At 42.6% G+C, this 16,239-nt stretch overlaps 3 protein-coding genes across 4 annotated transcripts; 1 reads left to right on the plus strand and 2 right to left on the minus strand.

The window, feature by feature from the left end:
- The first annotated feature begins 2,596 nt into the window (after positions 1-2,596).
- LOC115685947 (uncharacterized) lies at positions 2,597-5,240 on the plus strand. The gene is made up of 6 exons (XM_030611107.2): positions 2,597-2,964; positions 3,076-3,231; positions 3,581-3,655; positions 3,755-3,880; positions 3,987-4,079; positions 4,920-5,240. The coding sequence occupies exons 1-6, from the start codon at positions 2,877-2,879 to the stop codon at positions 4,994-4,996; spliced, it is 615 nt and encodes a 204-aa protein (XP_030466967.1). The 5' UTR covers positions 2,597-2,876; the 3' UTR covers positions 4,997-5,240.
- A 1,545-nt stretch (positions 5,241-6,785) lies between these two features.
- LOC115685946 (probable ribose-5-phosphate isomerase 3, chloroplastic) lies at positions 6,786-8,385 on the minus strand. The gene is made up of 2 exons (XM_030611104.2): positions 7,728-8,385; positions 6,786-7,077 (listed from the first exon to the last, which is right to left on the minus strand). Exons 1-2 carry the CDS (start codon positions 8,349-8,351, stop codon positions 6,823-6,825), a joined length of 879 nt encoding a protein of 292 aa, XP_030466964.1. The 5' UTR covers positions 8,352-8,385; the 3' UTR covers positions 6,786-6,822.
- An 808-nt stretch (positions 8,386-9,193) lies between these two features.
- Positions 9,194-16,154, minus strand: LOC115685989 (peptide-N(4)-(N-acetyl-beta-glucosaminyl)asparagine amidase). Of its 2 annotated transcripts, none has more exons than XM_056312519.1 (17): positions 15,856-16,154; positions 15,024-15,077; positions 14,698-14,883; positions 14,464-14,562; positions 14,277-14,363; positions 14,022-14,104; positions 13,030-13,143; positions 12,742-12,796; positions 12,540-12,626; positions 11,969-12,024; positions 11,807-11,866; positions 11,615-11,702; positions 10,547-11,305; positions 10,387-10,447; positions 10,101-10,203; positions 9,618-9,752; positions 9,194-9,535 (listed from the first exon to the last, which is right to left on the minus strand). In XM_056312519.1, the coding sequence occupies exons 1-17, from the start codon at positions 15,919-15,921 to the stop codon at positions 9,451-9,453; spliced, it is 2,178 nt and encodes a 725-aa protein (XP_056168494.1). In that variant the 5' UTR covers positions 15,922-16,154; the 3' UTR covers positions 9,194-9,450. The 2 variants fall into 2 exon arrangements, with proteins under 2 accessions (XP_056168494.1, XP_030467016.1); XM_030611156.2 differs by lacking the exon at positions 15,856-16,154 and adding an exon at positions 15,223-15,407.
- Between the last annotated feature and the right edge of the window lie 85 nt (positions 16,155-16,239).

The following is a 16,239-nucleotide window of genomic DNA, read 5'->3' on the forward strand; positions in this document are numbered from 1 at the left end:
CGATTGATTTAATATGTAATAAGTTTTGTTGGAAAGATATAACCCACTTTATATATTTTACTTATGTTGTATACTGAATTTGGGATTTATGAATATGATATCTTTTTAGACAAATGCATAGTGAATGTTTAATATGCTTCGAAAAATATACTACTCACCGGACTATGTTTTTCCAGGTTTTACAACTATCGTTGGATAGGAAGAGTAATATCGACAGGGAATTTTGGGTATAAGTTGAGATAGTTGTTTGTGTGCGTGTCTAAGGTGGTAATTGTTGAGGTTTAGCTTGAATGTTTAAAGATGTATATTCTTTTTCTCATGGATTTTAGAACGTTAATCTTTACTGCTCATTCGGAAATATAGATTGGGATATATATTCAAATAACATGATCATTTTGGCTATATTTGAGACTGTCTCTTTTGGGTAGGAGGATGGCTGTGTCACTCCCCTACACTTGCAAAGTATCATGTTAATCGCTGATGTGGCACGCTTTTTTTTGCTCCTATCCAATAATAGATTGACACGTGTAAGCTCAGTTGGAATAAAAAAAAAATTGATTTTTCTCATTTTCCTCCTCCATCCACTTTTCTCTTTAGATTTGGTTGTCGTCCAAGGTTGCTGGCACCACGTTTAGGCATCTTTTTGGCCAACTCTTTAGATTTGGCCATTCATTAGGGGTGAGCGGTTCTAGTTTCGTACGGATTCCATCTCGAACCTGAAATCTACCCATGAGAACATATTTCTTATTTTTTGGAACCTAAAGACTACCTTACATACCTTGGAACTTGGAACTTGGAACTTATCTAGTCACGGGTTCGAGGGTCGATTTTAGGGTCTACCTAGGTTCCACTTATATTATCGGTGAGGTTATCAGGTTCTACTCTGAAACCATGAACCATGTTCACCCCTACCATTCATGGCTGCCGGCGCCAAACGAGCCACCGGCGCCAAACGAGCCGTTGTCACTCACGGCCATGGGTCCGGATATGAAAGTTTGCCCGGGCCAAATTTGGAAGCACCGGCCATGGATAAGTAAGGACGATGGAGTGGGTGGTCCGCTTGGACACGCACTAGTGTAGGTGGACATGATCGGACTTTGCTGCTTGTAATCGTTTATGTGGAGACTAGATCTAGACTTCGTCGCTCGCAGTCGTCAGCTGATTTACAGTAATGGCAACCGGATCTGGACTTTGTTTCTTCTAGTCGTTTGGCGTCGGTGGATGGACAAGCTCTAATCACGGCTCGTTGCAATGTCGTTGCCTTCGATGGATGGACGAGCAAAGCTTGCGGCCATGGGCGAGGCCTGATTTGGACAAGCAACAATGGAGCCGACCGTGAGCGATGACAGAGGTGTAGCTTGAGCCGATCACAAGTGATGCGGGAAGGGGTGGCCAGACGGGGTGGTGCTTTGTGATGGAGGAGGAAGAAGAGAAAAATCAAATCTTTATTTTTTTTTTATTTCACCTTAGTAGACGCATGTCAACCGTTTATTGGACAGCAGTAATAAATGCATACCATATTAACGATTGACGTGGAGCTTTATAATTACTGAATATTTTCTCGACACAATGTGCTGAGCATGACGTACAAAAATTAGGAGCTATCCATGAGCCGAGCGGCATGTTGAAGTCATGCAAAAGCATGGTCTAGAATCCGTAAGGTTGCACCGATTTTCCTAGTGTTCTCACCATACATCTCGATTGAACATGTTGACAGTAGTACATCTAGAAGCTGGCAGCGTACATGCGTGATCAATTTGCCGTCCTGTTTTGTGTAGTTTTGCAACACAAAGTCATGCTCAAAAACCAGAAAATTTGACTTCTGAAAAGGACGAGAAGAACCAATCCACCGGAGTTGCAAACTCAAGAGTCAACGCACCAGCAATCAAGAGAATTCTGGGAAAAGAAGTAAGAGAAACGGCAGGCCTCATGTGGTTTTCCAGTCCTACCAAGTACAGGGTCGGCGCGAACTGCCGAGCTACTGATGGATCGAATCGCGAAATCACTCGGAACACGGTCCGCTTCTTTTACGGTCCATTAAATTCGTTGAATCCCCGTTTTCTCGCGATTCGCCAGTTTTGATCTTCGCGTTTTGAGTTTCGGAATCCCGGATCCGAGCCGCGAGACCCGCGAGTTCCTCACTCCTTCCCCAGAACAAGTTAGGCCAATCTGATTCAGCTGAGAACTCAAAGCTCAATCCCACCTAAACACTAGGGCCCATAAATCCGTGTGAATGTCACCACTTCAATAACGACTATTAAACTACTCTTTCCTTTCATTTTTTTTGTGTTTTCTTATTGGCTAAGACCGGAATTGTCGCACGCTAGAGATGGAAGAAGCTTCCGTGGCATTGCAAAACGCAACAAACGGACCGGCAATCTCATTGTGCTGACTTTTTGCATCATCTCTCGCATCTCCTGCTATGTTCCATTTGTCACGTCTAGGCTTGTCCACAGACCAGACGAAAAGCTTGGATTTTGTTCTCTTCCTTGGAGAAAATGACATCGTACTAAACCTACCCACTTCTGGACCTGGTGTGTTTTTTTATTTTCTCTTTCTTTCCGTTGTTTTTATGTCAACAGTTGGAGGCTGTGAGATGACTGAAGCACTAAACCAACCCGCAAAAAATGCTAAAAATACTTCGAAAATTTCCACTGACTTGTGTGGGGGGTAATACACCCTATGACCCGTCTTGTAGATTTTAATTGATGTGGATTTTCTAGAGAAGCTTCTGTGAGTTGAAAATCTTATGCGTTGGTTCTTTCTTTTCTAATGGGTACTGAGAAAACTTCTTGTTATATATGCATATTGCATGAGACACATCTTATCAGAAAAGCTCTGCTACCAGTTCTTGCAAATATAGCTTGTTAAAAGTAATGGCTAACCCCAAGTTAACAGCTCTCTTAGCTGTGCTTGTGCTGCTCCCAGTTGCTGCTTTGGGATACCCTTGGACTCCTTTTGATGGTATTTAACATCATCATCATCTCTCTCTCTCTCTCTCTCTCTCTCTCTCTCTCGGAAGCAGAGATGTACTGATACATGTACATGTGCTCTTTTGTTATGAAACAAATATAGTGAAGCCGTGCGATGCGGTGGAGTGTGGAAAAGGGAACTGTGTAGCGAATTCGAGCTACCCTTTCAACTACATCTGTGAGTGCGAGGCCGGTTGGAAGAGGACGCGCCTTGACAATGAAGACGATTACAAGTTCCTCCCTTGTGTCATTCCCAATTGTGAGTAAACTCGCTCCTTCTCAAAGATGACTGCTAAGACATCGTCCCACATCAAGGAAGAGACGGTGCTCGACTCCTTACCAACCTCGCGTCCGACGTTATCACACAAATACGAATACTTCTGTGCAGCTCCTTATATTCCTTGAATTCATGCGATCTTAAGCTTAAGTTATTGGGTTTGGGGGTTGAAGTTGACAAATGCCGAATATGCAAGTTTTAGGCTTTTCTTTCGCTGGAAATGTTTATCTAGAATACTTCAAGATACGGAGTGGAGAAAACTTCAACCTTTAATTAAAACACGGGCACATAGCAGAAAGTTGTTTGACGGGCGAACGTGTTCTTGATGCAGGTTCGCTCCAGTACTCTTGCGTGCCCGCTCCTACGCCGCTCCCACCGGTTCCATACAACCTGTCGTTCTTTGACCGTAATCCACTTAACCACTCGTTATAATTTTCTTCATTGCACTACTTCTTAACTTTTTTTTTCTGAGTTTGAAGATTGCTTTACTCATTTGCTCCCGCAGCTTGCTACTGGATCTATTGCGGAGGAGGAACATGCACAAAATCAGCATCATATGAACATATATGCCAGTGCAATTCCGGTTATAGCAATCTGATGAACACCAGCGTTTTCCCTTGCTTCAACGATTGTAAGCACAATAACAAGAATTTAAGTCACAATGAAATGTCTCTCATTAACTTCTGTGTTCCTTGTTTCTATATATAGTTCGGTCATTTAAGTTGCCTGTATTGAAGGTGCTATCGGAGCCACCGATTGCGCCAAGCTCGGAATCAAAGTCTCCAGTTCGACCGGCACACCGGCTTCTTCCTCAGATAGCGGGAGTCACGGTGAGATTGGCAGCTAAACAACACTCTTCTTCCACCGTATCTCTACTTAAATGTTTCTTCTATAACCATTTCTACTGCATAAGATATTAAGAGCTACAGAATGAAAGATGCATGTGAAAGTAGGCAAAAAGGAAATTTAGATCTTGGAATCAACCCCTTTCACATGAGCGTCACAAGTAGGAAACCTTTAACGGCTTCTCTTTGAAGAAGTCTTGCGATGAAGACACGTTGATCAGCACGAGTCAGGACAAAAAGAAACATCTTTTCATTCGGGTTTGGTGGGGTTTAAGCATTTGCATTAGAAAGGTCAAACCACTCGCACTTGTGATCTGGTATCCTCCATGCAACAGATCTTTCTCCAAGTTTCACTTGGAGTGTCGTGATTTTTATTTAGAGAAAACGACTTTGATACTGGCCATTATTCAAATTTCATCTCTCTACGCCGTTGACCCACACAAGGCCTAACCTTTGTCACACACTCCTGCAAGCAACTCCTTCCTTCCTGTCCACATAATGCCTCAAATCACACTCCAAATGAAAATTTCTACCAGAATTATCAGCCACTGATAGTACACCTGGATCATACACACTCATATTGGGTCCGCCGTCGTTGTGACGTCCCGGTAGTTGGACGAGATTGGTAGACAGTATGGTGAGTCGGGTACAACGTGAAACAGACAGTATCCCAGAGCTGCCGGTTAATTGTTTTACGGAGCAAAGGGGAAAAAAATCAATTGTTTTGGTCTACCTCAAAGAACAAATCCTGCTGATAAACTTTGGACTGTCTTTCATATGCAGCAAAATGCTCTTCTGACGGTGTCTCTGTTCCTGGTCTCTCAGCTCACTCAATGCTGCCGGGGATGATTGTTTGGATGGCCATACTCACCACATCTATTGCTTTGGTGCTGAAGAAGTAGAAGGGGGATTTACAGGGTCTAGGATGTACAGGGTCTATCTACAACTCTTACCTGGTCTATACTACAAGTACACGTGGTTTTGAATACACACAGAGTTGTTATTGCTGTTGATGCATTCTCTTTATTAGTTTCATTTTATGTGGTGTAGAAAATCTTTCATGTGTTAGTTTCATTTCATGCGGTGTAAAAAATCTTTCGTGTGTTAATAAGATACATGAGTAGGTGTAACATTATTGATATATAATAGACAGCGTATACTCATGTTTTTGACTAAGAACGCGTAATCTCTCTCTCTCTCTCTCTCTCTCTCTCAAAAGCTGGCTGCATAGACGCATAACCTGTCTAATACCAATCATATAGCTTTCTCATTGAAGGCAACACATTGTTGGATGCACAGAAAAAGATAGGCAACGCAGCAGAGACACTTCCCAAGTTAACATCTACATAATTTTCTCTTCTGGGAATCTTTACTTCAGTAAAAAATGTCGAGCCGTCAGGAAATGGCAGATCCGAATTGATGTATAGAAAGGCGACATTACATACTTCCGCAAAGATGGTCCTCTGATGTGAGAAAAACAACCTATGTATGGCAACATAATAGGTCAAATATCTAGCTGCTCATTCTGTATAAAAGGTTTTTTTATTCATTTCGATTGATGATGAGTTTCTTACGATAAAATGACCGCACGTAGATGGAGATACGAAAAAGTTACTCAAGAAGCAAGATAACCAGTACTGTATTATCAGATCACATCTTTAATTTAGCAGGCATCAGTGTAACAAAGCAAGACTAGTTCTATCTTGTATGTGATCCCATTTCATGCAAGCTGATGTTTTACATTCTTTTGACAGTGTTAGTTACTCAGGTATGGAACAGCTAAAAAGCTAAACACTATCAGCTGTATATCTGCTCGCTTTCTTAGTCTTACATTTGTGATGATCGACAGATTACTATAAACGGAGGTTCCTCAGCTGCATGAAGCACGCTCTTTTGACGAGAGACAGCAATATGATCACCATGCCATTTAGCATGGTACTGCAATCTGGTCCGCTTAAGCGACGTGCTAGCTGAAAATTATCCATGATGAATCCAAAGCTGACCGACTGCGATCTACAAACAAAGCAGACATTCAGCACCCAAGCCCTACGTCATTTTTAAGCCCCTACTCCTCTAAAGGCAGGCGCCCCCGGGTTTTTTATTACAGAATCCCAGGAATAGCGGGGATTTCTGTTGATGAATCCTCAGGCCTCAACGACAATATAAGCGTAGGCACTTATCAATTAACATCCTCAAGTCTGCCAAATGTAGGCAGCTGAGAAATTCATGTTCTTTAGCTCTCTAAACTACAATCCAATCAGAAAGAGAGAACAAAGAGTACTTGGCTGTCAAGTCATTACTAGTGAGCCCAAACCCCATCGCTAAAAGCAATCACAGCTATGCTAAAACACTCGAATAGTCATGAAGCAGGCCAACCTGTTCTAGGTTGCTCGTTCTTTCTGTTAATTGATTGATGATCCATGACAAAACTGGAGTTGCCATAACAATACTTTTGCAATAAATCTTCGGAATCATAGTCACATAAAAAATGCAAAGAAACTGAAAAGAACAGAGGGTATAATCTGGAATCTTCTATATGAGAAAAATGCTTTGAAGCAATTTGTCAGAGCAGTCTATCTGCTTTATTTCAAAATTTTCACCTTTGAAGGAGGATCTGATGCAGTTACCAGCTTAAAAACTGCGAATATACCACAACATTTGCCGGACTCAAGAATTCCTAGGTGTGAACGAAAATACAAATTCAAAGCTCACCCTTTTCAAGGGAATATCACTTGGATTTTACTTCTACACCATTCTTTCCAGCAATGATCACTGCTGTTGCCATGTCAAGAAACAATCCATGTTCGACCACCCCTTCGAATGCCGATATTTCCTTCCCCGCTGCTAAACCGTCCTTAATTGGAGTTTTAAAGTACAAGTCCACAATATAGTTTGAATTATCCGTGACATAGGGCTTCCCGTCCTGATTTAACCTCAGCTTCGCATCGCAGCCTTCTTCCTTGAACAATTCTTGAAGTTTTACCTGTTGTCACAAAAGAAAAACATAATTTTCAGCATTTGAGGGAGCTCAACCATACCGACAACCACATTAATAAACATCAACAACAGAAAAGCATTTAACTCCACAATCCTCTTTCCACTAGAAATTCGAAAGGCATGCTGGGGTTTCCTCATATCTTCACCAAGAATGAACAATGCAGCCAGGTGCAGTGCAAGTCATGAGTAAGTTGTAAAACATGCAAGACTAATCCAACTTCTTGTATTTCAATTCTCTATCGCAAAAGCAGGTGAACTAAGATCAGACAAAATAGACAGCAGAATTACCATAAAAACAAAACTTCTGCAAGGAATAAAAACCAGAAAACTTCAAATCGAATTCAACACATAAATCACACCAACCAACCGAAAATTTCACCAATGCTGTCCAGCGACACCAAGACTACTCCATTTCAACCCACATTCCTAAAGATTAAAACTTTATGTTCAAATCAAGAACCTCACATCACAATGCGATCGCTGTACTCCAGAATCACCTCCAGAATCACCATATGCTTCCAAGCAAGTGACGCCAACATAACTCCATTTCAATACACATTCCCAAAGATAAGAACTTTCAACATTAAATCAAGAACATAAAGACAAAACTAGTAACTGAGCTCCAAAATCACTCACCAAATTGTACTTCCAGCAGAACTGCACCACCTCAACCGGCATTGCCAATCCACTCCCGCCAAGCCCACTTACCAGCTTGGTCTCATCCGCCACCACCACGAACTTCTCGCTCGCCGCCTCCACCATCTTCTCCCTCAGGAGAGCCCCACCCCTCCCCTTCACCAGGTTCAAATCCGGGTCCACCTCGTCGGCGCCGTCGATCGCCAGGTCGAGCCGGGGGTGGTCGTCGAGGACCGAGAGCGGGATGCCGAGCCCCCGGGCCTGCTCCTCGGTGCGCCTCGAGGTCGGGATCCCCACGATGTCCGACAGCTCGCCGGACTTGAGGAGCTGGCCGAGCCTGGCCACGACGAAGGCGGCGGTGGAGCCGGTGCCGAGGCCGAGGACCATGCCGCTGCGGACGTAGCCCACGGCCTTGTCGGCGGCGATCCTCTTGAGGTCGTCCTGGGTGAGGGGAGGGGATGGGGATGGGGAGGAGAGGGCCCTGATGGAGAGGGGCTTTGGAGGAGTTGAGGAGGAAGGGTTGCGCAGGTTAAGGTCCCTGGGGGCGCGCAGGATGAGACGGCGGCGGTGGCGGGACGCGGCGGAGAAGGAAGATAGGGAGGAGGAGGTGGCGGCGGCGGACATTTTCCGGGGGAAGTGAGGGTGATGGGCGGTTAGAGTTGGTTTGATCGGTCCGTTTGGAACTGGTGCGGTTGTTCTGTATTTAGATTTGTCAGTCTCCGAGAAATTTGAGAACCTTATGGTTTTTGGGGTGAATAAGGTTAGGTGGTCTTTTTTTTTGTGAGCCATTTGGTGAAGTTGAGGTTTTCCGGTTGACATTGGTAGGTGAGGGTGTCGTTTTGGTAGTTGCTCCTGCTTCAGGATTTCTGTACGCCCCTTTTTCAATTGGGTTAATATATCAAAAAACCCAATACTGATAACCTGCGACAGATTGATCTCTCTGTTAAATTGAATTAATACACAAAAAAATTACAAACTAATATATTTGTGACAATCGGAGTGTAGAAACACAAACTGGTACATTTGTCAAATGCTATCATTTAACTCAGCAATTTGATAATAAAATTTAACGGAAACTAACATATGATAAATTTATCATAAATGTATCGGTTATGGAGTTTATGGAGTTTTTGGTGGGGTTTATAGTTTGAAGTTTTTTTGTGATATTACCCTTTTTAAATTTTCTGCTGCATAACATCTAATTTGGACAAAAGATTTGGGGGGAAGAATCATTAAACAATGAGGGGTGTGATTTTCAATCCATCTTTTTATAATTTAATGGCTCGATGACAACTTGACAAGTAGATTCGACGCCAGTGAGCTCGACCTGTACTAGTGTATAGCCGGTAGCAACTGTGGTTCAAGATGCAAATGAGCTGTTTTGACTCAGCTAAATTTCTTCGCCAATTAATTTTCCAATCCATATGTCTGGCTGACCATGTTTCTTGGCAATAGGTAATTGACAATTTACCAAAAAAAAATAAAAAATAAATTCAGATCAGAATACATTGTAGTTAAATGCCTGGTCCTATCCTATTAGGCAATACATGTGGTCTCTGAGGGAAGGGAAGAGAATGGAACACTGGAGGCACCATTTCTTCAGGAATAGATTGATCTTTCCAGAATTACGATAATTTTCGGTCATCATCTTTGATTTATTCCGGCACGGGTTGGTCGACTGCAATATATTGAGACCGCCCCGGTTGGCTAGTGTTTGGGCACATCAGCTGCATCTTGCATAGAGATCGATGCTTCCTAACTGCAGCCGTGATGTTGATTGAACATCTCGCGCCGCAAGAAACCTAAACCTGTGATATGTATCCTCGAGTGAACAATCAATAAGATCTAACTTTCAAACTATCGAAAAAAACCTTTTGGTTGACAATGTACCTGAAAGCATTGGATGCTGGGGCTTTTGTTTTAATTTTGAATGTCCGGCGCTCGAAACGGTTTTTAAACAGCTGGGAAGTTTGTTCATCCAAAACATGCCAGCTGGATCCTCCATCGCTGCTTCCCTCCACAACCCTGAGAAGTGACCGAAAAGAAGCAGTTCGTTTAAAATGTGATTCTTTGGAACCTATAATTAAGGCATTAATGCCAGAAGGAGGAAGGAATTGACTATCTCTGAACAGATATGATTCGACGAGCTGATGATCAAACACTGAAACAAGAGTGGGACATTCTTTGATGCATCTTTAGCTAACAGGAGGAATACGATATGCGATCACACAGTCAGGGAAATTACGAAAACCAGATGAATTTTGCTGACTAAATGGTTTATGAACATCACGCATGGTTTTAGCAAATAACAGAAGTATACTTTTAAAGCTGTGTAAACCACACCAACAAAGAACTATGCAGAAGGAAGCGCACCAATTCATCGGATCTCTTTCTGGAGCGTCATTGGCAGACATTAACTCGTAAGCCACGAGCTCTTTCATCTGGCCGTCCAGTACTTTATACATGATCCAGCAACCTGCAAGAGTAATTTCAATAACTAACAAATGAAAACACAAACTAACAGTTGGAAAGAACATACACAGAATACAGCAACCATACAAAATTCGTTGGTGATCCATCATGCTTTCACCATGATCTCACCATCAGAGTTCCGAAGAAAAAAACAATCCAACAACTCTTATAAGTAAGTTCATTTTACCTCGACCCCCATTTGGTTCTTCCCATTTTGTCTCACGAGTACCATCAAATGCTGCTGTGGCCTGAAAGTTCATCAGAATAGTTTAATAATAAGACATTGAGGTACAAAGAGTGAAAGTGTGAAGGAAGCCCAAGAGGTCAAAGAGCAAACCACTACTTACAATTCCAAGAGGAAGTTCCTCACCACTTGCAAGAACTGAACCAGAGTGGATTCTATTAGATTTCAACAGTGGCAAGGATAGGACATCACTACCGAAATGGTCACTCTGTCTAAGGTTATGGATCATATCTTCCAAAGCATCCAGAACTACAGGTAATGCTAGCGAGGTTTTTACAGGGTCGCCAGCCAGAGATATGTCAATCTTCCCGTCCACGTGTTCACACTTCAGAGAGAGTGCATTAAGTAACTCGCTGAAGGAAGGAAGCAACTGATGCACAAATGATGGTGTCCCAATTGAAGCTGAATCAAGTGACACTCTCCTTGTTTTGAAGGATGATCTCCTCATCTTTTCTAAAAGTTCCCTAAAAGTCTCAAAAACTTCAAGAGCTCTAAACTTAGTAACAGAGTTGTCTGCTAAGAGAGAGAGGATTGGAGAAAATGCACCATAGATTTTTGTTACATTCTCATCAAAGCAAACACGAACTGGGCAAGACGAGCAACTCAAAGAGCCATTGTCATCTGGACCAGTCTCTGATCTCGAGATGCGCCATTCCTTGTCCCCACTTTGCCTTCCAGGCAAAGATACTGAGGCATCATCTGCTGCATGAAGATCTCTCTCAATTGCTTCCATTTCCCTTTTCTCACGATCTTCAAGGGCAGAAAGCACCTGAGATGTAAAACTTCTCCGACATTCTTTCGTCAACTTAGCTAAAACAGCTGAAAGAGACGTCTCTGTGATCAAGTTTCGCCGTGTTAAAACCTGCACGTTAAACCAAGAAAGAATTGATTTGGCACAATCGATCGGATTCTCTCAACTACTTGACTCAATTTACCCCCTCAAGGGTCACGATAAGTTACTCGCAAAATACACATCAACCACCCATCTATTTTTCAGGTGATGTGCTATTATTTAAAGGGTTACTTTGAGAATCTGTCTTTCCATACCATAACACATCATATGAGTGTAAATCTTATATTGCTCTCCGCATACAAGCAGAAAAACAAAATCTACTGTGGGTGTTGGTGAAACTCCCAGTTAGGACCATATGCTGCTGAAAAGATAAATTACCTCATGCCACTTCTTTGTGTAGCGTTTTGTGACATCATAGATTCCGTCTTTTGCTATCCCAAATGCATAATCCAATTTCTTATTCCACCTAGCATATTAAGCATGAAAAGCAAAAGTTCACTTAATATTGGAAAACAGGCAAAGAGGCACTTTAGAATAAGTCACAATCAAAGGGGGATCAAACTGTGTTACCCCTTTTCATATAACAAAGGTTTGTCAAAAACTCCGTCACAAGGATCAAGATGCATCCATCTGTACAATCAAGCACAACAGGAAATATTTGTGATGGTTGAAAAAAAAATCATGCTTCACAGAAAGTATGAACAAGGTGCAGCATGTAAATGATGTTTCTACCTTCCCAAATGCACTGAAAAGCACTCTGTCCACACATGGTCGGTGAAATCTAAAACCTACAGAAGACCAAGAGACAGCGAAGGGGGAAGAGCCATTAAGAACTCATGTGACACAATACATAATACAAGAAAGAGTGCCTTGACACATTATCATTTTGGAGATGATGATGCATCCACAAATACGTAATGGTAAAATACGTGATCTAAGCTTTAATTCACACAAGTTCATATTAAGGCTAATTAGACAAGACTAAACACAACAAAGTGTGCCTTTACATAATATTATTTTGTAGATGATCCACCCAGGGGAATGTAATGGCAAAGCAAGAGACCTAAAGTTTAATTCACGCAAGTTCATACTCAAACCAAATTTTCTATTCAAATTTATATCGAGACCCATACCAATTACATTTCCTGCACTAAATAACATAACCTGCAATCAATCCAATATATTTGAAGACTAAGTCTGCATTTTGGCGGTTTAATTTCTTATTTGGAAATAAAGAAGAAATTACAAAGTTTAGACCCACCGTATCATAAAGCCTGAAGGATTAAGCAAAGAAAGAACTAACCAGACGGGATTCATAACCAAAAGCACGACAGTAGAATGTAAAGCAGTTTGCCCACTCCCCACAACGGCCTCTTCTTGTCTCTAAGAGCTTCCAATAGAGAAAAAGGCAAAAAAATTAGTTGTGGTAGAGTACAATATTCTCTCATGGGAAAAGGGAGGATGCAATCGAACTAATTTCTACTGAGGTTAGAAAACCAAAATACCTTCACTGGATCGTTGTATCTCGGAAAGCGCGTGATCCTTGAGCAGCGTTTGCAGCTAGAATTGGCAAAAGAAAACAAAAAAGAATGAGAAAGGTGAGGTTAGCAGAGGGAACCATAGAAGACAAGTATAACAACTAATACATTCACCAAGCCAATTTGCTTCAAATATTTTTGTCATCCAGACAGCTAGAAACAAACATCTCGAATTAAACAGGGAAGGGTCTTTTTTTTCTTTTTTAGGGGAAGGGGCTCTAATAAGATGAGAATCAGATAATCATCTTTTCCTACCGGTAAATTTCTACACGAGAACCGCCATAAAGAAGTTCGGAAGGAAGTGGCCTGCCCATGCCTTGAGCTGCAGTTTCACTACCACATCCTTCGCAAGGAGGAGCATTAACCCAGCTGCACAAATAGATGAGTTCAGACCCCTCTTATATTCCAGTTTAAATATTAAATTTGTGCAGGCAACAAGGATATAAGAACACAGGTTAGTAATCTATTCATAGTACTTTAAGGAACACGGAATTTGTCTTTTGCACTTTTCATCACTATAAACCATGATATAAAGGTAAGTATTTAAAAGATTTACATAGTAAATGATGTCATTATTTCCCCTTCTTATTTTTTCAGCTTTCAATGTTTCCACCTGCCTTAAGACGATTATTCCTAACTCTGACAAATAGTGCATTAAATGACAAAAACAACTAAACAACTATTTGCTTAAGCTTGGCAAGCGTAAAAAGCAAAGTTGCCATCCCACAGTCCTGAACCAGAATTTCTACCTCATATCAAACGTAGGTGCAAAGCATGCTCTGGTGCATAGAATTGGGATTTCCATGGTGCAATGTGAGCGACATTTAGATTATGAAGATCCATGTCTGTTTTTCTGAGACGACTGTTTCCACTTAAGCATACAATGATGACATCTAGATCCTCAGTGCCGACCATGATGACTATGGCATCCCAAATTAAAACCCGTGAAAATACAACAAGTTTTCTACCATGAAGTCTGTCCATGTATGTATCAAGATCACTTCCCTGTACGCTAAATGAATAGATGGAAGAAGTTTTCTACCCACGAGGCAGATGAATATGAAAGCCCGATGGCAGGAATACTACAAAAAAATGTTGCACTACAATAAAATAGGTGATGCAAACATGAAATGATGAAAAAACTCTTCAGCTCCTGTTGCATATTAGCATCACTGCACCATATATACACTATCGAGAATTTAGAAGAACTAAGCAGAAAAATGCAATGGATAACCATTAAAAAGCACCTGAAGGAACGCTTGAACCAGTAAAGCAGCTGTATTAAGAAAGCAAGATCCCGTTCACCTTTGGATGGTTTGAAGTTCCCCACCTGACCAAATTAAAATTACCACTCATGAATGGCTAAAGCAACAAAAATACTCATTGTGTGCGAGAGAAAACATCAGCAAATCGGTCTGTGACGGTAATGAGGTGAAAGCAAAATCACACCACGGGTTCTCAAAGGTAATGAGTTCAAAGCAAAACCACACCACCCCTCTCACCTTGGCCAGAGACACCAATGCCTTCTCGTCAAGCTCGTCCATAGGTACAGTCTTCCGAGCAGCCTCTTGGGCTTTCGGATCCTCATACTAAATTTCGCGAAATAGCATTAATTCAGTCAAGTGGCCGATTATAGTTCTCACCGACATGGATGAGAGGGAGCGAAGTACAGATGGAGATAATTATTACCCGGCGAACTTGATCGATGTAAGGCCTCAACCTCTCCTCCATTTGAGCACTATTCTCACCCACAACAAACTGCTGCAACAGCAGTGCTTCCTCCTCCGCCTAAAGGAACGAAACAAAAAAGAGATCTTGAAACATCAAAACTATCAGGTGAAGAACACAAGCCGCCCACGCAACATTCAACAAACTTCAGCGAATGCTCTGCACGACTGCGATCCAAGAACATCGAATCCCTACCTGCAACAACCGAGCCAGCTCCTCATCCGACTTGAGCATTTCGGCGCTGCTGCCGGCACCCTGATCCGCCGCTCTCTCTCCTCCTCCTCCTCCTGCTTCGTCGATCGACACCAGCCGGAGCCTGCCGGCGACCGCGGCGAGATCGGAGTCCTCGGAGACGACCCGGTCGTCACCGTCTCCAACGATCTAAAAATGAAGCCAAAAAGAACCGATCGATCACGCAATCGCACCTCAAATCCCTAAAAGCCCCAATGCCTGCAGCAGCCCAGCCAAAAGAAAAAAAAAATCAACGATTTTTCGCAACGATTCAGCGAGAGCGAGCTGACCCTTTGCTCGTCGGGAGGGATCGCGGTGAGGGAGAAGAGCTGGTATCTGAACACCTGCAAAACGCAGAGAGGCAAAAGCCCTTAGCCCCAGAACGACGATCGGCGGCGAGCCGGAAGAGAGAAACTTCGAAATTCGCGGCCGGACGGAGACAAAGAGAGAGAGACAGAGAGAGAGAGGGAGAGAGAAGGGGGGAGAGACTTCGAGGCCGTCGTCGGTGTCGTAGTCGACTTCGAAGTCGGCGCCGCCGTGGCGAACCTGGAACCGCCGCGCCACCATCGCTCGCTCTCTGCCGGAGCTCACGACTTCTCCGTACAGGAAGAGAAGGGTGTCGCAGAACGACGACGATGACGAATGACCACGACGAAGTAGTTCGTGGGGAAGTCTCCTCTTAATAAAAGTCAACGGTTGACTTGGCATTGACCCTCAACTAACACATGGACACTTGAAGCAAAAAAAATAAAATAAAAAATTAAACAAACAAACCAGAGGAAAGTGAATGAAGCATTTCATTCCTTCTTCTTCATTTTTTTTTTTGATTCTAATTATTAAATTTCAACTTAACTTTTTCTGTTTTGTTTGAAGAAGTAGAGAAGGAAAGAGTCGGAAAAAAATTTCTGATCTTCGCGACAGAGAACGGGCATGTCGACGGGGTTGATTTGATGGGTCACGGATTCTTTATTTTTTCGAGTTAATTCGTGAGGATTGGCTTCGTCAGCACTACTAGATCATGCTCTAACACTTTTTCTAAATGATAGGAGATGGAGATGCAGAAGAAGAGGGTGGAGGGAGTGCTCGTTTTGAAATGAGCTGTGTGGCTCAAAATGCTCTTACCCTCCTCAGCAGCTTCCCAAGGGCTTGAGTGAAGCTGTGGATGGCTTTCATCAGGTGAAAGCTCATGAGGTTCACAGTGTGTTGTTGCTGTGATGGAAGATGCCAATGAGAAGGAGCTAGTGGTCCAGAAGAATGGGCTGGTGGATGAGAATTTGAGGAAGGCCAAGACCTTGTAGAGATTGCTTTTTGTTGGGAACAAGTCCTTAACACTCAAGTTAACCTACAGTTTGTGTCTCTTTTGCTTTTCTGTCCTCGCTTCATTTCCTCTTTTGTCTCCCTCCTTTCTAACCTCATGGTGGTCACTGGTTTGCTCAAGGACAAGAGAGAATGCACAAGGGTTGATGTGTTTGTTATGCTGGCTTTGGAACAGTTAGTGTCATTTGC

Source organism: Syzygium oleosum, unplaced genomic scaffold (assembly GCF_021117445.2).
Source record: "Syzygium oleosum isolate NSW1041296 unplaced genomic scaffold, Sole_v2.1 Sole_v2.06, whole genome shotgun sequence".
NCBI classification, from domain to species: Eukaryota; Viridiplantae; Streptophyta; class Magnoliopsida; order Myrtales; family Myrtaceae; genus Syzygium; species Syzygium oleosum.

Excerpts from the sequence above, each read along its gene's own strand:
- LOC115685947 (XM_030611107.2), top strand. The coding sequence starts at position 2,877 with ATGGCTAACCCCAAGTTAACAGCTCTCTTAGCTGTGCTTGTGCTGCTC. Across the intron at positions 3,656-3,754 it reads CAACCTGTCGTTCTTTGACC|CTTGCTACTGGATCTATTGC; the intron begins GTAATCCACTTA and ends TTGCTCCCGCAG. Across the intron at positions 3,881-3,986 it reads TTTCCCTTGCTTCAACGATT|GTGCTATCGGAGCCACCGAT; the intron begins GTAAGCACAATA and ends CCTGTATTGAAG.
- LOC115685946 (XM_030611104.2), bottom strand. The coding sequence starts at position 8,351 with ATGTCCGCCGCCGCCACCTCCTCCTCCCTATCTTCCTTCTCCGCCGCG. Across the intron at positions 7,078-7,727 it reads TCTGCTGGAAGTACAATTTG|GTAAAACTTCAAGAATTGTT; the intron begins GTGAGTGATTTT and ends TTGTGACAACAG.
- LOC115685989 (XM_030611156.2), bottom strand. The coding sequence starts at position 15,300 with ATGGTGGCGCGGCGGTTCCAGGTTCGCCACGGCGGCGCCGACTTCGAA. Across the intron at positions 14,364-14,463 it reads ACATCGATCAAGTTCGCCGG|TATGAGGATCCGAAAGCCCA; the intron begins GTAATAATTATC and ends CGCGAAATTTAG. Across the intron at positions 14,105-14,276 it reads CATTGGTGTCTCTGGCCAAG|GTGGGGAACTTCAAACCATC; the intron begins GTGAGAGGGGTG and ends TAATTTGGTCAG.